The 21,641-nt window shown below is 36.8% G+C and overlaps 1 protein-coding gene across 1 annotated transcript in view; it reads right to left on the reverse strand.

Moving 5' to 3' along the window:
* Nucleotides 1-654: 654 nt before the first annotated feature.
* SLC4A10 (solute carrier family 4, sodium bicarbonate transporter, member 10) overlaps nucleotides 655-21,641 on the reverse strand; it is a gene marked incomplete at its 5' end in the record, with an annotated part of 43,665 nt that continues 22,678 nt past the window's right edge. The window contains 10 exons of the mRNA XM_010077351.1: nucleotides 655-721; nucleotides 5,421-5,537; nucleotides 7,213-7,280; nucleotides 10,674-10,796; nucleotides 11,407-11,580; nucleotides 13,910-13,978; nucleotides 15,305-15,556; nucleotides 18,280-18,441; nucleotides 18,932-19,045; nucleotides 19,289-19,450. Coding sequence (XP_010075653.1) covers nucleotides 655-721; nucleotides 5,421-5,537; nucleotides 7,213-7,280; nucleotides 10,674-10,796; nucleotides 11,407-11,580; nucleotides 13,910-13,978; nucleotides 15,305-15,556; nucleotides 18,280-18,441; nucleotides 18,932-19,045; nucleotides 19,289-19,450 — 1,308 coding nt within the window. The remainder of the gene's footprint in view (nucleotides 722-5,420; nucleotides 5,538-7,212; nucleotides 7,281-10,673; nucleotides 10,797-11,406; nucleotides 11,581-13,909; nucleotides 13,979-15,304; nucleotides 15,557-18,279; nucleotides 18,442-18,931; nucleotides 19,046-19,288; nucleotides 19,451-21,641) is intronic.

A 21,641-nucleotide genomic window follows, 5' to 3' on the forward strand; every position in this document is an offset into this window, starting at 1 on the left:
TATATATATATATATATGACTATGTTCCAGTTACATACAAATTTGAATATTAAATACACTGTATTAAATCAGTGAGAATCTGACCCTGCAATCCTCATTGCAAGGGTAACGTATGACTTCAAAAGGACAGCTTGAGGAGGAAAGGATTATCCCTGTTTGTTTGTTCACAGGGTCAGATCAGTTGTTATTTTAAATATTTCTTTAATGATTGCTGTCAATTTGGGTTTCCTGAAATCATTACTCAAATTAGGTGATTTCAAACAAAAATTGGAACAAGTGTTTTCAAGTTCATCTTGAATGAAGATTATGAAGTATTCTCACACAGAAAAAGTAGCAAAATACAGTACAAACCTATTAACACGAAAGTTGAATTTGAAAGATACTTTGCTTGTTAAATTTATTATATGAATACTGATAAATGGTCAATATCAGCAAAGAACATGAAGATTTTTTGCATTGGCTACTGCAGACATTTACACAGATACTAAACAAGATAACGTAGACATGTAGACAAGGTGAAATGAGACAAATATTGCACTGCTTTACCTGTGCTAGTTTGAGATGAAAGACAAAAGTTACAAGGTCAAATAATTTATATTCAGTGGTTGTGGCACTCCTTTCATTCATTTGTAAAAAAAATAATCGAAGAACAAGTCATAGACACGTCTCCCGGTCAACGCCTTTCCCTGAGTCAGCTTTCTTCTCTTTTCTGATTTCAGCACTAGGAGAGAAGGGGGAAAAAAAGAGTTACAACAGCACTATCATATATATTAACGATCTACCCGAAAACCAACATTGCACTGATATTTTCATTAATTTTTCATGCTGCATAGCACAAACTGGGAAGCAAGTGAAAGTTTCTGTGCTGAATGGTGCAGAAGACATCAGCCAGCATTTTAGTGACAAGGTAGGTACAGAACTTCAGATGTACAGACAGACAAGTCAGCCAGCATGCAAGCAAAGGTAGCCACTTTTTTTCTTTTCCCTCTTTTGCCAAATACAACTGTTAATTGATTAAACAATGGTAATGGTACGGTTCTCAGACAATCCCAGCATTAGCTTAAATGGCACAAACAAGAGATCACAATAAGTATTTCTTGTCTTTAAAATATATTCTGTTGCTTAATGTACATTTATAAAGAATGTTGCTGAACTAGAGCAGTGCAAGCCAATTTCCAGCTGTAATATTGGCTTTCAGTCTTGAGTGGGGAGAGCAGGAGAAGGCTGGGGTGAGAGGAGTGACAATATTCCCCATTTGGAGCTTAATACATAGTTCTTCACGTATACATTATAAGCAAATAACTTTTTTTTTCAAAAAAAAAGCATGAAAGATCATACAAAAGCCATATCACTTAAGAACTCTGAAGCAGAGTTCAAATTTGGATTCAGCTTTTTTCCAGTTAAAACACTGTTGATTTGCCTACAGAAAGCAATATATGTGCAAAAGAGATGATTATTTTTTCTGAAGAGGGTCCTAATTTACAACAGCACAAAGAAATAAAAAGTCATGTTCTTGCAATGAGTTTCAATCACACTACAAAAATGCAAAGAGGCTTCCACAACACAGGCAAATCAAGTCTTCAACAAAGAGTGGCAGGGTATCCAAAAAAAAGAGATGGTTCTGAGAACAAACCTGTATCGAGCACATAACCTACCAGGTTTCATGGGAATAATTCCTTAACTAGAATGAACAAGAAATAGGCTGAGTTACACAAGGCTTAAAGAAAGCAAGATCAATTCTCAAATTCTTAAGGTGATTCATGCACAATTTTACAATCATCTGACATTTTTCTTCACATAAAAATTGCTTTAAGGCTACAATTCAGTTCAGCCAAAGCTTACTTCTATGCCTATGGCAGCTTCCAGAGGTGTTAATGGAAATAGCTAAAGAATACCAACTTCTGCCACTTCAACTGCCAAATCTGTCACCTTCTGTAGAACAGTGATAGAATTGGGTATGTTACACTTTCTGCACACAAAGGGTATGCAAACAGATTCCTGGGGGGGTAAATTTAAAGTACAGCAGGCAGAGAGTTACCTGGGCTTAGTAAAAGCAAACACTGAGGATGTGTTGTGTGCCTTACAGTCTATAATATTTCCACGTTTTAGGTGCCTCTGTGATACCAGGAAAGTCTTCCTTCTATTTAGGATTCACATCTCTGAGCATCTCCTGCAGATGTGGGCTTTAATGCCTTGAGAAATTTGGGGAAAAAAAAAAAAAGGACAAGTCCAGTCTTTTACCAGTAAAGCACATAACTGGTGGATCTGTGAGGGACCTGGAGCTCTCTTCCTCCCTGCCAAGGAGCAGTCTAACAAGCCTGAGAAGGAAAGTTTGGGATGTAGGCTTTGCATATCTTCAGATAGAGAAGAGAACTCATACCATCTACAAAGTGACAGATGCCTCTTTCTGCATATGTTTTGAAATTGCTATCTGAAGGGCTTAATACTATAAGCCCTACAAGACAAAGGAATATTTACATGTACCAAAGAGGGCTATGTTTCAGATAGGTGCCCTGGTGTTCATGTCTACCAAGAGGCTCAAAAGCAAATGTTTAGGAAATTTAATAATGAAAAATTAAGGTTGAAAAGTTGTAAGGTTCAGGTGCATCTATGGTTAAGCAGCAGTTGACTAAGTACATCGCATTTAAATCCCCTCTTTAGACACTTAAATACTGTTGTGAGTCAGGGATGTAAGAACTGTCACCCACTATACTAGTTCACAGAGCCGGGGCAGGACAGAGCTCATGATAGCTACTATCCATGCATCAGTTTTTTTTGTATAAACCCTTCCTGTCTAAAATCCCTCTTTGGAGGTGACCTTAGTTTATTATTGGCCAGTCTTTCACTGGCCAAGTCAACTCAGTATGTAATTAGTACAAAGAACTTCCAGATTTTATGTATTCCAGAAATCGCCCTATGTTGTTAATCGATCAGTGCCTTACACAAAAGGCATTACATGGAATCACAGTACAGTATCATAATATAACTATCCCCATTTAATAATATTTTGGGATATTAGTATAAGAAAGTAGACCTGACAGCAGGAAAAGGAGTACCAAACACTTCTGTAGTTGAACTCCAAAAGGCATCAGTAAAATTAATTTCAAAATAATGTGATTCTTTTTTCCCCTATGGTTAGATACCCTTCACTGAAGGAAACTGGGTAATATAATACTGGTGAGCTTGATCATTTGCAAAAATTATCTTTATGACTGCTACCATTCCAAGCTTTCTTTTTTCTCAGTACTTACCTAGGGATTGAATTATACCTTCATGTAATGATACAGGCATTTAGGAATATAATGTTTCTTTAGCTCTAATATGATTTAAGATTAATGTTTTCTATGGTTTTTCTTATCAGAAAACAAGCCTTCCAGGTTTAAAAGTTCTATGAATCTACTTCTGTCTGGGAATCTGAGACAAGCTAGAGCACATGAAAAAGCAGGATATCAGATTCTTTAAGAGGTTGTTCCTTTAGAACAGGACACTCATACCTAAAATTATACCTGTAATCCCTTAGTTACTTTTCACCGGAGTCTGTTTTCATGAGCAAAGATACAAGAACAGATTGAAAATGAGCTCATTAGAAAATGAGTTTCTATTTTGCTGCAGTGGAAAGGCCAAATCATCTTTTACCGATGTTGTCAGAGCCACAGTCTGTGTGAATGCTCTTTGCTCAAAGAATCTTTGAAAAATTCAGGTAAAAATAGTACAGGTTTATGTAATCTATCATACCATCAAAGAAAGCAACATCCACCAGAAAAATTGGAACTATTGCATACCCAGTGGCTGTGAATGTACCACAGCAGTTTCTTCTCTTTCTCCAGGCTTTCACAGCCTGGACACAGAGGCACATAAGGTAAGAAAACCCTGCTGTACATCCTCCTCCCATGCACCACACTGATTTCACTGTGCCAGGATCCTTTTCAGCCCATGTTGAGGGTAGAAGGAAAATCAGAACTACACTGATGTTTTGACTGTCAGTGAAATAGCATTAAAATTATCACATTAGTGGCCTGCTCCAGGGGTGTCTGAAATGAAGATTCTCCAGTCACCAGCTGCCCATCTTGTTTATGCTGTTTAGGGAAAGGAACAACACTGAAAGGTGGCATGCCATTTTGGGGTGACAAAATTTAAAAATGTATTTCACTACAAAATTTTTTCTCTTGCTGCATCTTTTCATCATAAAACAATGACTAGCTGTTTCAAACATGGATCTTGGTTTGAAAGCTATATTTAGAAATGGGCAGAATATAAAATTCTGTTTTTAAAAAGTCAAAGAATTAATGAAAAATATCTAGGAAGTTGTGGATGCCCCATCCCTGGAGGTGTTCAAGGCCAGGCTGGATGAGGCTTGGAGCAACCTGGTCTAGTAGAGGGTGTCCCTGCCCATGGCAGGGGGGTTGGAACTTGATGATCTTTAAGGTCCTTTCCAACCCAAACCATTCTGTGATTCTATTAAATTCAATTTAACATTTAAATAGACTACATCTACAGTTTCTATTTTTAATACACAATACATTTCAAATTTTAATATTAAGGACTTTGATGAAGACTTTTTTTTTTCCTATGTGACTTTTCATTCTGTCTCCCCAAAAATTACACAAAGTCATTTGGGTTCCTAGGTGACACCACTTTGAACTGGAAGATATAATCAAGGAAAACGTTGGAGGACAGGGTCTTACCTTTGGGGAATCAGCTTCTAGAATGATTAGGAAGGGGAGCTTATGACAAAAATGCGATATGAAACAATTAAGTAGTTATATATAGTTAAAAATAGTTAAAATTTGTGGAAACAGAGGAAAATCTCTTTTACAATCACACTGTGCTTGTGTTTAATATTTTTTTATTCTCATAATAACTCTGTAGCACAGAAAAAACACTTGCTTCATTTTACATTTGTCTGGACTAAATTTTCAAAGTATCTAATTGTTCTGAGTACAAGCGAAGTAGGCACAAAAATGAAAAGAAGTGATGCAATCTTAAAATTATTTTCACTCCAAATATTAGTAGATTGTATTCAGGGTACTGGGCTCTTCATATAGATATTTCCAGGGCACTGGTGACCATTTCTTTTTCAAGAGGAAAGAACCAAAACAAGCAGAACACAACAGCTGTTGTGCAATATCCAGGTCTAAGTTGGTGGTTCATTACACAAGCATCAGGCATGCTCAACTTTGTTTTCCACTGTAGCATACCTAAGTAGCATAGCTAAGTAGCATGCAAATATTTGTGATTTTTAAAAATAAATTTACATAGTGAATTTATGTTTTGAGCTCAAAATATTACGAGTGGACATAAATAAAAGGAAACCTCAAGAAATAAAACTGCAAGAAATCTTTCTGATGCCTAGCAAAATATTCTAATATTGGTTTGATACCAACATAGAAAGTATAATGTAGTAAAAAAAAAATTAAAACCTTTTAGAAGGAAAGCTTGACTCCTTATCTTTTGCATTCTCTGAGGATATTAACAGTGTTTTCCACACAGCAGTTTTTGCCATTTCGTCAGAAATGTTTATCACAGATGGGTCATCTCTAGGCAAGAATGAAAGTAAATAAACAATAAAACAATGAGCAATCAGTTTTCATTACTTATTAGCTTTACAAAAGTCCCTGAAATCTGATAGTGATGACAATAAATAAGTGCAATGTAAGTTAAGAAATTATGTTAAACTTCAAAAATCCTGAACAATTACCTCAGTATTCTCTTAAAACATCTTAGTATTTTTTTAGTATTTTGCTCTTCCAACAGCAATTAATCACAGTAACATCAGTAAAATACATTGTTCCACTTCCAACTAATAGACAAAGAAAAATGAAGAACTGTGAAATTAAATATTGCCCAACATCTCACAGCATGCCAATGGCATAGTTGGATTAAACAATAATCCTAAGAGCTCCTAACAGTTCTCAAAGTATTTATGCTCTGAAACTTCACCTACTTTTTAAACAATTTTAAAAGCAACCAAAAAACCTTGACAAAGACAAAGAATTAAGAGATCTGATCAAAATGTCCCAATTAAACAAGGTAATCGGTAGCTCTAAGCAGCAGTTTGTAGCCATTATGCCCTTAGCTTTACCTGGACTGCTCCAAATATGTATTTATATACTTAAGAATAATAAAGCCTTAAGTGTTTTAAGGGCCTGCCTGTACATTATTCTTGGCTCCATGCTTTACATATGGCCTGACATTCAGTAAGCCCATGGTAAACTTGTTTTCACTGTGGTTTGGGGAACCACTTTATCAACCAATGTCTTGACTCCTTTTTAGCTGTAGGACTGTGACCCCTACAGTAGAGAAAGTCAGATATTATCCAGGCAACTTTACCTAGGTAAACACCCTATAGATCAATATAGATCACACCTCAAGATAAATTAAGCTAAGTACTGCTAATATAAAATAGAACCTAAAGGTAGGGACAAAAGAAGAAAAAAACAGACCGTTAGAAGTGTGATGATCAGAAGTAAGAAATAGGCTGGGATTTTTCAGAGACACAGTTATTTGCCTTAGGAGACATTATGGTAATTTCATGTTAGAATGTAAGAGGAGGCCACTCTAAGATAATGTTCCTGTGAACTCAGCAGTAATGCAGAGGTTACTATCAGCAGATATTTCAAATATTTTTTAAGAAATTACTTTCTGAAGACTGTAAATGAGAGACCTTATAGGCTGGTCATGTGTATTATTACTAGCTATAACAGGTTTCCATGCTTTTTAAGTTGTGTCAGCGCTGCATTATGCCTCATCTACCCTGGACAGCTCTTGATCCACTTATTATCTCACACAGATAGGATCTTAATTAGAATGTTTTAAAATGTAATACTGTAAGAACCTAATTTTTCTGGGGTGTTTTCAAAACCTTTCCTGGCTCCCTGCTAGCATCAGGGTGAAGGGTTTGATCTGCTCTATATCCTCCTTTCGTGCTGCCAGAAGCCAAGGTTCATTATGAACAACCTGATCCCGCAGTCCTGCCCAAGGGAAAACTTCAAGTAGTGTGTCCTTTTCCTAGGGACTGTGAGATCACATGGAAAGACTAGAAAAGGGTTGAGCTTGTTAAATGCTGCTTGTATATGGTTCGGTTCCCTTATCTGTACTGTACTACCAGACAAACATCCTCCTAACATTCAGTAAGCATTAAGAATAAATAGTGGCATGTTCATTTTATTTGTTTAATTGCAACTCACCTAAAAGAGGAAAGGTATATTTTACCTGTAATGTCCTTCTAGTGGTAACTGAACAGTCCCCTCCTCTTCCATTGCTAACATACTTTGCTCTTCCTAGAAGGAAGGGATGTAGACATGAGACAGGATATGATGTTGTAAAAAGTGAAATTTATACACTTAACCCTTTTTCCCCATTTCTTAAGTATTTATTTGAAGTTCTTAAAGTAAGATACTTTTCAACTCTTTTAATTTAAATATTTGACATTTAAAACCCTCTATTTTAAAAGATGTATCTTCACTTAATGTCATTTTTCAACGCCAAATAGAGGAGACACTTTTGTAACAATAAAGAGAAAAATCAGTATCACTGAGTGAGCAACTGTGGTGAATTTTAAATATCGTGCATAACAGGATATATACATTGCAATGTCAACATGCAGACATTAGGGAAAACAGATTTAAATTTGCACATAGTTTTAATACCGATAAAGTTTTATTGCAGTGAAAGGTACTGAAACAATACACCAAATTAGTTTTCACTTGAAAAAACTTCTGAGTAACAGGAAGTGAACTAAGAGACATATCTACCAAGAATCTTTTTGTCAAATGTTTACAGATCTAGAAAATCTGTCTTGGGGGGAAAGGAGAACAGAACAGCACCCCTCTAGCACCACGTTCTGCCTGCAAGAACAAAGGAAAAGAAGTTTCTGTCTTTCAGCCATCAGCTCAAGCCTCCACGGGAAGATTCTCAAGGCTCACACCCCTGTTAGGTCAGGAAAACCACAGCCAGGAGGTTAACGCGCCTTCACATGAATGTAACCATCAAATCCTGCCCTAAGCTGTTGTACTGTATGTATATGAGCATAACAGACAGCTAGAGACCTCCATGTCGTTCTTCCCTTTGTTAGATGGCTTTGTAACAGTTTACCCTGGTGTCTGAAACTGTGAGTTGGCTCTCACAAAAAGAGCAGCTTACCATTTTCTGGCAGATCACCCAAAACCCGACATGCATCACACACATTGATAAGTTGGTCTTAGCTGGAAGAGCCATTACAGTTTTCCAAAATAGTAGAATTTTAGTCCTCTCTGCACAGAAATTTGTTTCTTCTATGTTTTACTATTACAGCTATTTTAAAAGTCACAACATTTTTTTCTTCAAATGGGAGAAGTCACTTTGTTCACTCCTGTCTCTCAGAAAGACTTAATGGATTAACATCAAAGTGGCTGCCAGAGGAGGCCTGTGAGAAGAAGGCATATATAATATCCACTATAAATGTACAAAGCCTTGGAAAAACATGGCCTAAAAATATAAAAACCATTTAAGTGATGAAATTAGGACCAACCAAATAAGTTTCAGATCTTGTCAACTATATTTCTGAATATTCTTGTGGGTAGAATACTTCTATTTTTAAAAGCCGTGTGATCACAACTCACCAATTAATTCCTTAGGCTACATGTCAGAAGTTTTATTACTAGTTAATTTTGTCATTTCCAGGCTTCACAGCTTCATAAGTTTTTGACAGTTAAACAGTTTTAATAATAGCTCCAAATATTTAGAAATGCCAAAATATGTAAAAATAACCTCTCAAAATAGACAGTGAATGAAATAAAGTAACACCAGTAGATTTTCCCAGTTTTGTTTCCTGATGCCATCCTATCAAGCCTGGGAAGGAAAGTGACAATACAATCAAAGGCTAACAAGGAATTCTTTCCAATAACCAGACCCCCAAGAAGAGAGCTACCTTGGTTACTTTTGGTTACTCTGAATTGTGATGACAAACAGATACTGTGATGAAACAACTCTCTGGTCTGCTTCGATTCAAGAGAGAAAACAATGACTCACATATTTCAATTTCAGCCTCGTAGTTTTACAGGCACATAGTAAATAGTCATCATGATGTTTATCACCTTTTCTCCAAAACATTCTATGAAAGTATGTTGAATGTGTCAAAGAAAGCAAAGTTATAGTTCTTCAGGCTACAGATGAGGCAGTGATTTGTCAAAGGTCACAGAAGAATCCTAAAGACAGAGAAATCTATTTTTTTATAGTTACATGTTCAAATTATTAGCTCATGTTCTATTTCTGCTAATAGACTTGCCAATGGGAATCTTTACACACACCATTTCACTGGTCTCAGATCACATCTCAGGGCATCCCTAAGGATATATTGCTGATCTATGCATTCCCGTTGTTTAGTTTTTGCAGTACCTCTGTACCACCAAAAGGCTGTGTCTCACAGGGGTCCCGGGCTTTTGCAGAGCTCTTCAGGGCATCTTAGAGGTCATATGCACAAATGTCCCCAGAGCAGTCCTGCCTAGAAGTGACCACAGCCTGCCAACACCATGTGGCATCATCTGCACCTTCACCTCCCACTGCCACCACAGCCTCACACCATGTTACTATTCAAAAGTGCTAGCACAAGACATACAACTCCCATTTAAAATAATCCGGCACCAATGTATTCTACCTACTGTTCCTGCAGTTAGTGTTTCTCCTCTGAGGTTTGTCCCTCATTTATTTGGGCCCAGTAATAACATTCCCTGACAGTTAACATTGATCAGGGGGGCTGATATCAGGGACAAAGGACAAAGACCTCTGTCCCTTACACATAAAGTTACTTTATATTCCCAAAGCTTTATATTATATTCAAACAAGCTATTAATGAAGCAGCAGCCAGATGAAAATGCTATCAAACAGATGCAAACCTGGTTAGAAATCTACAATCAGAAAGATCAGTGTTTCACTGTCAAAATACAAAAGCATTCTGAGCGGAAATATGTAAGAATCTGTCCTGTATCAAGTTTATAAGAAATTATCCGAGATGCATATTCTTTGAGAGGAGACGAGGAGTCCAGATCTGAAACAGCCAACTGGATGGTAACACCACAGGCTGAGAATTTGGTTAACAGGGGTAAGCAGCGGCAGTGACCTGTTCATTAGAAAGTGGAAGTAAATTGTTTCTGCAGTAGCAGAAGGAAAATGCTGACCCAGAGTGTAACAGGGATACTGCACAGGGTTATGACACTGCTGAGCAGGGAGGGCACAGGGTGATGGGGTGTGACCTATGTATGGCTCAGATGTAGCTGGGACATGCCATGTCCCTTGAATTCTGCAGTGCTCTCCTCAGCATCTCCAGCAGGGTTGAGACTGGTCCCAATGCAGCATCAAATTGCCCCAGGCAGCTGAGGGCCTTCCTACAGCCAAAGGTTCATCCCTGCACATCGTCTGAGCGGGTCTCAGGAGCAATTCCCAGGAGCACTGTAGATACTATGTTATATGACAATATGGCATCATAAGAATCTACATCTAATAGACATCCCCACCTAAGCCTAGTAGAATTGTAAACTTAAAAGGACTTACATAAAATACAAAAATATTAGTTTGGATACTGTTAACATGTCCGCCTGTTGCATGGAATTTGCCTTATTAACAGAATTTTCTATAACTGTCTGAAGGAGAAATTCATAAAGCGCTACACACCGAAAAAAGCCGAAAACATGACTCACCTCTTTCTCGGCATCTTCCAGTTTCTTTTTCTTGCTCTCGGGCATCAAATCATCTAGCCAACTGAGTTCCCGCTTAGTGAAAAAGAAATCCATGAGTTTTCGGACAAATACCAAAGCTAAGACCTGTAAAGATATCAATTCAAAGAATTGGGAAATTAAGCAAGTAAAACTGACAAATATGCTTGTATAGGAATACTTTTCAAAAGTGACTTTGGATAGGCCAACAGCTGGTTTTCCTTTGTTCAGATGAAGTATGGCTTGAAGCATTTAACAATCACTGAGGTCAGTAGATATCTTCTATTTTCAATCAGTGAAATAATCAGAGAGAAATCACTTAAGCAGTGTAATAGATTTTTCTTTTATTTCCAGCAAGACACAGAACTGCCAGTAAAGTTCCTCAGTGCAATGAACATTCCTCCTTAATGAGTGAATGTTCGTTCTGTAAAATGATTAAACACTACTGATTAAATAAAACCATCAAATGAATTTTCATAGAGATATTTTTAAGTATAGAATACAGTTGGGCTATCCACACATAAAAGCAGAGTGCAACCTAGACTCAAACTAAAGGTTATATGTAGAATTTTTACTTAATACGATATGTATTGTCATTGAACATTGAGTTGAAGCAATATTGTAATTACTGGCCTACAATTAATTTCTTTCTTCAATAATAACTATCCACAAGTGAAAAGAAAAGGGATTTTTAGGGGAAATAAAAAATATTTCATACCATCATAGGAAAAACAATGGCAGCTCTTGAAACCTTTATAATCCACAGAAGCACAAGACAACTCAGCTGAATTACAGTGAAGAGATGGACCTTTCTAAGAGGAACATGCCTCAGATAAATAAAATCTGGCTGGTGCTTTGCAGGCATCCAGAATAACTTTATCCTGTCAAAAAGCTGAAAGAGAAATTTTAAAAAGTTTACATCAAAATGAGCTGTAGGATTGTCTATGCTGACATTCACACACTGCCTAAGAGATCCTGAATATCCTAAGAATCTGGCTTGTTATTCTAAAGGCAAAAAAGCAGAAGTTCAGGAGCACAGAAAAAGACTACCTCAGTTACAATCATGAGGCATGAAACCATACTAGTTTAACAGTGGTAAAGGACTCATCTTCTCTCTGGATGAGCCACCAGAGTAAGAATGAGAATCATATTATTTAAATAAAGTTTAATTATTTGGTTAGTCATACTTCTTAAGTTCCTTTCAATTTTAATACACACTCGTATATCTATTGCGGATGTGCCAAGAGATTGGATTCTGCTGAATTACACTCTGTATAGTCATACTCCAGGAAACATACTATTCATAACTGCATAATATGCTATACACTAAGAAAGTAGTTACTTTAAAATAGTACTGCTAAGATTTCAAGTCAAGAACTCTTTAAGTTAGGCAAAGTCAGACTTCAGGGTAGATGTGAATCAATTGTGAATCAAACTGAATGGAAGCTGGTTGATCCTGGTGGGCATACACACTATTATATTGCCCTTCTAATACATTCTAAACTTCTGTTTTTCAACAACAGAGCTCTGCATCCTTTAGCCCACAAAGGCTGAGCTGATCACAGAGGGATCTGTCTTTTATCTCCTGCGGATGAAACTCCTTTTGTTTGTTTGTTTTTTTGTTTTTTTTTTCAGTTTACTTCACCAGACACTTTAACCCAGGCTGTTTTCTTTTCCCCATTGCACTGTCTTCACAAAACCAGGGAAGAGGGGGGAAAAAAAAACAAAAAAACAAAACAAAAAAAAAACCACACCACCAAAAAAACCCCCACCCAACCAGAAAGCCAACTGCCATGCTGTTAGGAATGTACACGAGAATGTTCTTGTTTTTCAGACCTATTTGGCTCCATACTGACCCAAGACTTTGTGTCAGCTGCTATGGCATAGTGATGATGGTGATGCACCATTTCTCCCTGCATGAATGAGCTGTGCTATATTCACAGTTTTCAGGAATTTCAGGAATTTTTATTGAGCATGTGCAAACTGCATTTTTTAAAGGCTTATACTTTGGCCAGATTTGAGCAGATTTCTTTTTCACAGAAACAGCAAAAAGCACATCCTCCCACAAAAGCCATCTTATCAAATCTCAATTCCTTGTCTCAGCTTGGGGAAGGGAGGAAGATGCTATCACTTTTCCAAGTAAAGATAGCCAGATTTTAGAATGTCTTAAAAACACTCCTCAATAGTGTACTTTCTTGTCCCCTTGTTCTGAGATACAGCTGAACCAAATTAAGTTGAAATTATCTAAACCTCAGTAAAACCCAAACTGCACTTCTTAGAATATCAACCCAAATGATAAGAGCTAGGCAAAGTTATAAAAGAAGAGTCTCTGAATAGAAAATACCAGTCAAAAAACAAGAGGTGTTGCCAGCTTTGCCCATAAATAATAGGTTAAAAAAGCAAAACATTTTAAACTTGCAATCAAAAATTTAAATACAATGAAAGACACATTTTGGCATTTTCTTTTTGTCATGTGATTGCTGTTTCTCAATTGTCTTGGAAGGTATATCAATACTTCAACTTTCAATAACAAACAAAGGCACACTTGAAAATTTGAACTAAAATATTTGACACCATGCCATTTAACACTGCAGTCATCCACGAGAAATAATAGGTAGGATACCATTACAAACCCTGATATGAATGCTGGAGAGTGCCTGGCTTCTGCCAGGGGCTTGTACTTAATGCCACTGCAGGAGTGCTGCCCTTCCGCTAGACTCTCCCTTCATCCATCCCTGAGGCCAGAAATTAATAGCATGGGACTTGCAACAGTTCCACTTCCCGGTCTGGGGCATTTATTTGCACAGGAAATACCTTCAAAATCTCAGGTATGTTAGTTTTAGGGCAAGTTAGCCAAAAGCCTCATATAGGCAAAGTTCAAGATCAAGTGTACCACTACAAAGGCACTAAATTGGAAGCTGAAAAGGCAGCAGGCAAACAAGTGAGCAGGGAGGCAGGGGAGAGGGAAGAGATCCTGATAGTTTGTTACTCAGTTTTTAGTCTCAGCCAAAATTCCCATGATAACAAGGGAGAACAGAGCACATTACCTAAAGGGAATACTCTATTTAGAGGGAATCCATTTTCCTTTTTAAGTGAGACACTTTCAAGAATTTAAGGTTGGCAGCATTCCTTTAAGATTATACACAAAAGATATTCAAAAAAATATAATAACTACATATAAAAGCATCATCAGTAACACACTCTTCATACATCCATTTTACCTGAATTCCCTTTAGAGATGAAGCACCCATGTAAAGAAATACTCCATAAAGTACTGGCATAGGAATAAACTGCACAAACAAGCAGAGAAAAGGAAGAGCATATTAAATACCATTTAACAATTTAAAATGCTTCGAGAAAGACATTCTAAACAGTTGAAATTCAAAGTGCCATATGCCTGCATTAATCAGACAAGTTGTAAATTCAGAGTCACTCAATTACAAATTAATAATGATTCTTAGAGTATAAAGCAAAAAAAGTATCTGGCTCTATTGTTTTATTTCCCTCTCATGGACAGTTATTACAATATATTTTATTCACTAATAATGAAATTAACAGAACTATATGAAAAAATGAAAGCGTTTGATACATACTTTAATTCTTTACTCAGAAGATTGCTCAGGAGAACATCTGAACACTAAAGCTACAGTCCTCAGAAAAATGTTCCAAGACACACACAAAATACTTCATACTGCTAGAAGAAATGTTCTGTACTGTAAGCATTTAAAAATGGATTAATTACCTCTGTGGGATGATTTTGTAAGAGACTGTTTTAAATGTTCAGGCTCTCACTGTGTAGGTAAAGGAATATTTACATAGCTAAGTATCTGTTTTAAATACTAAATACACAAGACACATGTTCTCTATGTTTTCAAAGTGAAGGTTTTATGATATAATTGTTCTTGTAATAATTGATATGCTTGTACTGGGAAGTACAAGTTCTAAGGGCTCACTGCCTTCACTGGGACAACAGGAAAGTCTAAATTCTGGTCTTACTGAAGCCAGTGGCAAAACTCACTGACTTCACAGAGACCAGATAATTCTTTAAAACAGTATTATGTATATAGATGGTACTATATATGCATATAACTAGACACCCAGTTTCAGGACACCGGTGAGCTCTGTTGAGCATGCAGGCAGCATGAGAGAATTTTCATGTTCATTACCAAGAAATGAACCATAAAACTTGTCTTGGAACTGTGAAAATATTTTTAAATTATCCAGAAATCACAACATGTTTTTAAATTTTCTAAATAAATTTACTTATTGATATAACTTAGCAAGACTTTTTCCTGATAATTTGCCATTGTCCCAAAATCCAGACAAAGGCTGAATCTTCATGTGCTACAGGTCAATGGCAGAACTCCCTTTGACTTCAGTCAGGCCAGATTTTCATTAAATGGTTTTTGTTTCAAAACTGTTAGATGTCCCTAGCCATTTTATTATTCAAAATTAGAATTTCACTATAGATTATCACTGTGGAACATCATGCTAGTTAGTAATGCGGCTGGAAAGGGCACTCATTAAATAATACAGTAACAACAGGGAATTGTTCAGTGCAGTGCAGCATTCTTTAGCTTTTCCTTACTTCCCCAAATAAAAGAATGTCAAATTACCTTCAGGATACTTGTCAAAAAGACAGATGAGCCCATAAGGATAAAAATCATGAGCCCCGTGACTCTTTGCTCCCGGATCCCAAGAAATTTTGGCTGCTCCCCTGGAGCAGAGCACTCCGATTCCAGTTTTAAGCTATTCACATGGGAAATAGAGAGTACAGTGGCTGCCACAAACCATGGCAATCCCATAATAGAGCACACTCCAAGCATGACTGCCACCATGAGCAGGTCGAGATGGTATCCACATCCTTTCTGTTAAAAAAAGTAATGACAGCAAGAAGATATAAAGTGACATCTGAATTAAGGAGAACACTCCTGTCAGGCATTCCTAATGAACAGTAAGAGACAATTAAATTTTTGACTTATAGGAAGAAATTGCTTTCTCCTATGTGTTATCCAGGTTGGGTCACTAGTGATGGCAAACTGGTTAGCTAAGGAGAATTCCTACTAGTTCCCAATAAATGCTTAATATTATTAGACTCATTCCAGTTATGAGTTATGCATGCATATCATAAATCCACTGTTTAATGGGTACCAAATAGCTTTCCTGCTTATAAAAAACATACCAGTAAGACAACGGAAAACCCATACATGTTCTGTTTTAACTAAATCTCTTTTGTGAATAACAGTAAGCAGGACATCCAGCTGCACTGACAACTTTCCACTGCACTAATCTGAATAGACCTCCCATCCATCCATACACAGGAGGCAGCAAAATATGTATTTTGATTCTTTCCTACACAAAAAAATCTTAAATTCACATTTGGAAAGTCACTTTATGCTACCCTTTTGAAGTTTTTATAGATGGTAAGCATGGGATAGTAACAAGTTTTCACCAATGTACTTATCTAAGAACAAATAACTACAAATTAAGATAAATTAAACTATAATTAAACTATAAAATAATATTCATCATCAGGTACTTTTTTAATCATCAGGTACTGTTTTACTGGTTTCCCTATTCAATTTAAAGGTAGTATCATAAACATTCATATGTAAGTCAGTACAAAACCTTTGGTTTTGGATCATCTCTCTATTAGTCAAATACGCTGTAAATTTACCAAAGGGATGATGTTGCTTTGCTTTTGTAGTAGTGGATAAAACCCTTTAGTCAAATCTTACACACATCTGAAAACCTGCAAATACAGCCTGCGCTTGAAAATTACCAATTATCTGCATCGAGCTTGGTCATATAGATAGCTGTTACTATAGCTGAGAAGGGTATTTCTTATCAATTTTATTAAGTATCCAGGACCACCACACAGCTGCAAGCAGGAGCTCAAGCTACTTCCCTTTAGAAAGTCAGGTAGTTAATTATCTCCAGAAAATTTTGCAATATGGCAACAAATCCAATATCATGGTCTGATGAAACAGTGATGTTCATGCAAACAATGTGAATATGTTGAACCATAATTTTGCCTGTAAACCCATGCAAATGCCTTTTTGACATAAAAAAAGTAACTAAACTAAACTTGGAAGGGTTTGCTACAGAGACTGCCAAAAGCTGAAATGTGCACTACTCAGAATTTGCTATGGGAAGTATAAAAAAAGAGGGGAAAACGAGTTGGAAGCAAACAAATCATTTCTTTCTGAAGACAACTTTTACTTCTAAAATGGGAAGCGTCTGGGTTTATGAAAATGTAAGCTACATATCAAAATGAAAATGCCATCTTATTTGCTTACATTATTTAAAAAGGGGAATTCATATAAAGTAAATGAAAAGAAGCAACTCTAGCAACCTTCCCTCACTCCCCAGAAGTGCTTATGAGTCTTATCTCCAAGACACATCTTGGCAAATTCAGAGATGTGTAAAACACAGATATTAGTTACATGCACAATGCACTCAAAGAAGGAGTTTAATTCTAAATCCTAACAGAGACACCTTTTTTTACCTTCTGACACATTTATGAGGAATGTATCTGCTAATGCATACAGAATCCGAGAGCATTTCCTCACATTCATACATGATCTAAGGAACCTGACATATGGGAAGAAAAGGAAGCATAGCAACAGGTGATGCTACACCAGACCCCAGCAAAACTAAAACGCAGCAAGACAAGGGGGCAGCCAGGAGGACCATCTGACTCCCAGATGCCAGTGCTGAAAAAACACATTCCAAAGCTTGGCAGCAAATTCCTGCATCTGTCAAGTTAACCACATGCAATGCTATAGATTGACATGAAGAGCCAGGCTGACAAAGAGGGCAAAAAAAGAACATATCAAATGTCACAATCATCCAAGAAGAGGCAGTGCAAAGTGAAGGTTGCAAATGCATTTGCTAAAGCAACTTGGGATTGGATTGCTGCTTATTAAAAGTATGTCAAAAAAAGCCTAAGCTTGCTGCATATACATGTACAGAAACCTGCTGCTAGATTTTGCCCAACAGTTTTTCAGAGGGGTGATGTCCCTTTTTCTCTCTCCATCTGTAGGCAACTAAAGTGTTAGAGAACAGAGCAGGAAGCTGTCCTATGTTGTTTTAAGAACCCATTGTGCCTCTAAAGCTCAGCTTTAGTCTTCCTCCTTCTTTAAAACAGGAAGGGCATAGAATGGATGGGTAGAACCACAGAGAAGGATGAAGAGAGGAAAAAAAACTTGTGTTACAAAATAACCCCTGAATAGTTTTTCAAAATCCAATCCAATAGGACACTGTCAATATCTGAAGAGGCAATGGTACTTAAGGAAATTATTAACTTCCAGATTTTTTTCTTTAGGTGAATAGGTGTCATCCTTCTAATAAAGCATAAGGACAGCACTTTCTTGGTTCAGAATCTCTGTTCCAAATCACATTCAGAAAGACTTCTGTAAGGCAGTCAATCACTGACACAGGTACTACACAGATCAATAGAGAAAAAGCGTAATGATTTAAAGGGTTGCTATGTGACATATAATAAAATAGCATACTCAAGCAGATGAAGGTACATTATACAACCTGAAGCAGAAAACGACAGTGAAAATATAACTATTTGACTGAGTACCTTTAGTTTGTGTTCTTTTCTATTGATAATGACAGCTGTGATCTGCTGGTCCATAAAGATAAGGATAGTACAAAGCAGGGCTGGAATTACAGCAGCTATCACTGTCCACCAAGGATTAGGTCCCAAAGGACTAATAAACCAGCCACGATCATCTCTGGTGGGCTATAAAAACAGAGTCATGCACGACCAGTCAGAACTCTGAGGATTATTTACATTTCAACTTCACAAGAATACATACAAAAACATTACTAGGGTATGATTTCCTTTAAAATGAATCTATGTAAGATCACAGAAAAATGCTAAACTTCCTATGACACCAAAAATAAAAGTTACCTATAATAAAATCATCTGGGTTATTACAGACTTGGTTGTATTTGATATGCATTTGGAAGGAGCCTAGAACACTGCAGTAGTCTAGGATTTGCTTAATTTGAGCTAGGTTGGTCCTCACACAGAAGACATTAGGAGCATGAAGGGGTCTGATGGGAGAGGCTCATTACATGGGCCACTAATCAGAGAGGTTGCATAGTACTCAGTAAACACAAAAAAAATCAGAATAGTATCACTACTCCCTTATGATAAAAAATGTAATAAACCCACTAGAGCACACTACTTCAAACTAATAAGGCAGTGCAATCTATCAACAAATTACCTTAAAAGCATTTGGAACCTGAAGTTTTGGTGATGGAATCCCAATGGCATAGTCAATTAAAACCATGGACAGAATAGTGAGAAAGACAGCAAAATCGCTGACAACAGATCGTACCTACAATTATTGAGAGAAAACAGCAATTTTAACTAAAACATTCATGTGTGATTTAGCATTTATTTTTCTTCACTCTTCTAAGCCGTTTTGTGCTTACAGCTAAACCATGCTTATTCTGATACAATTTTCTAAGAGAGAAAAGATGCGGTGTCCACCAGCAGTTAATTCAATTTGCAATGCAGATGGCATTCATGCTTACACATGACCAATGACAACTTTTGAATTAAAAAAAATGGCACACACCTTTGTTGGGAAGTATCGGCTAGTTTTGAACTGCTTCAGTGTGGATGACAGTGTTACTGTAGAAAAGAACAGGATGACAGACCAGAAGAGGACATCTGGGACATAAGGGCCATGATGACCACAGGCTCGTCCAACAAACTCTCCATGAAACTTTTTACATTCCTATCAGGGAGAGCAAAGTAGTATTGTTCTGAAAAATATCCATGCTTACACTGGTATTTTCTTTCTAATTTCCTTCCTAAATTGCAAACAAGATTTATAGATATTTATTCCTTTAAAAATTAAAACTCCTAATGTTTTTATCCAGTCTGTATGGAAAACTCTCAAACCCTCCAAAGAACCTCTTTTTTAACCAGTATTAAATGACAAAGTCACTAAGACATACAATAAATGAAGTCATTAATATAAAACCAGACTTATTTCAATCAGAACAAGTACACTTATTTATTTTCTGTTTACACACACAGACTTCCACTTCCTAATTCCTTCCAAGAGAGGAAAGTGAAGTTCAACAGCTACCAAGAGAAAGGCTGCTCCTGGTTCTCAAGAACTGATTTATTATTATAATTTCATAGGTCAATCAATTCAAGAAAAAGATACTTAGAATGTACAGAATTAGCCTAAAAGGAGATGAATATATTTAATACCACATGGGGGCAGCACATTCCACAAATTATCTTTTTCTTAAAAAAGCGATCTTATAAAATGCAGCAAAACCCCAAATCTATAATATTAATCCTATCCAATATAATATACAATCAAATATGCAGACACAGTACCAAACATGTCTAGTAATTCTCCAATACCTTCCTTAGTTGCTTAAAATCACACTTGTTCCAAGGTAACAAGCAGAGAAATAAAGAGATCTAAACATGTGAGTGAGGTGCAAGCTCTGGACTCGCCATCCTTTCCTTCTCCTTCTCAAATCCCTCCACACACATTAAGTAAAAACAAATGCAGCACCCAGAATCAGAGATTGCAGGCAGCAATATCCTGCCAGATCAGGATCTTTTAGCATCAAATGAACTGGGTCATTGGCTCATCAGACTCACGTCACAATACTGTGGTTTGACATGTTATGAGAAACTATGGCTTTGAACAAAGGCTGGCTTGAGGGGAGAAAAAAAAAAAACAAAAAAAAAAAAAACAAAAAAAACCCAACAAAACCCACCACACACACCACACAAAACCAACCCAAAACAGTTGCTATTAGATGACTGTGAGACAAAGAAGTAGAAAAACTTTTTATACTGGTATAGCAGTAAGCCTGGGATAAATGTGATGCACTTCTGACTGATGGTTTTAGACGTACATATATTTAGATGTTTAGAATAAAGGTTTTAGATGAGGAAAAAAAACTCTCAAGAAATCCAGAAGAAATTCTCAATATTCTGGGACATCAAAAAGAAAACTTGTCCTGGCCTGACCTTGATGTTGGCACAGCACACAGATAAATTTCACCATATATCTAGTGAAAAGGATTTTGTCACCATCAGAATAAACTCTTTGCTCACACTCATTGTGTCCCAGATAGCAAAAAACAATGTTGGTCCTACTGTTGTTTTTAAGAGAGAGTGTCAATCTAGATCTTCAGAAACTTGAAACTTTTAAATCAGACACAAGAAACAACAGGAAGAAATGAGCAGTAAAAAAGACAGTGGGATGAGACTGACCAAATATTCAGAGACAACTAGGTCTAATCTTTTTACTGCAATTTTCTATACCAGGAGGATTGAAGCTTCCTGATGATGCTTGTAAGAAATACATGAAAGTATGAAAAATTTCAGTTATTTCTTTGACAACTATAGGGACTCTTGGGAAAAGTCAGTCAGCTATATTGCTACCCATGTAAACTCAAGTTTCAGTAATAAGCTTTTACAGAAGTTTTAAAGGGTTTTATATAATGCAGGCAGTATTTTACATTTATAGTTATTTTAAATCTCCTCAGCTGCAAATGTACTCTGAAAAACACTGTCAGAGATCTGAGAAAGTGAGAGGAGGAGTCTGCCCCTGCACAGATGCTCTTAGAGTGTGCTGCAATTTTGAGAATATTCATTCTGGATTGCTGGAATCCCTCAGGCCAGCAGTTCTCAACTTTCTCTCTGCTGTTGCCACACCAACAGAGTTAAGGAGCAGTCCTTGCTATCAAGACAGAGCAGCCATGGAAGGCAGCTCTTCCTTAACTCATGATAGGAGGGCAACAAAAAAAATTTGAAAGAAAGCACAGTATCTACTGGAGATGGTCCCCTGGACTGGCTTTTAAGCATTTCATTTGGTTGTGCCTACAATGGGGCTGATTCAGTTATATTTTTGAGACAACCCTTCATTTTGGTGTCTTTTGCACTGAGTTCTC

Source organism: Pterocles gutturalis, unplaced genomic scaffold (genome assembly GCF_000699245.1).
Source record: "Pterocles gutturalis isolate BGI_N339 unplaced genomic scaffold, ASM69924v1 scaffold38013, whole genome shotgun sequence".
Classification (NCBI taxonomy): domain Eukaryota; kingdom Metazoa; phylum Chordata; class Aves; order Pterocliformes; family Pteroclidae; genus Pterocles; species Pterocles gutturalis.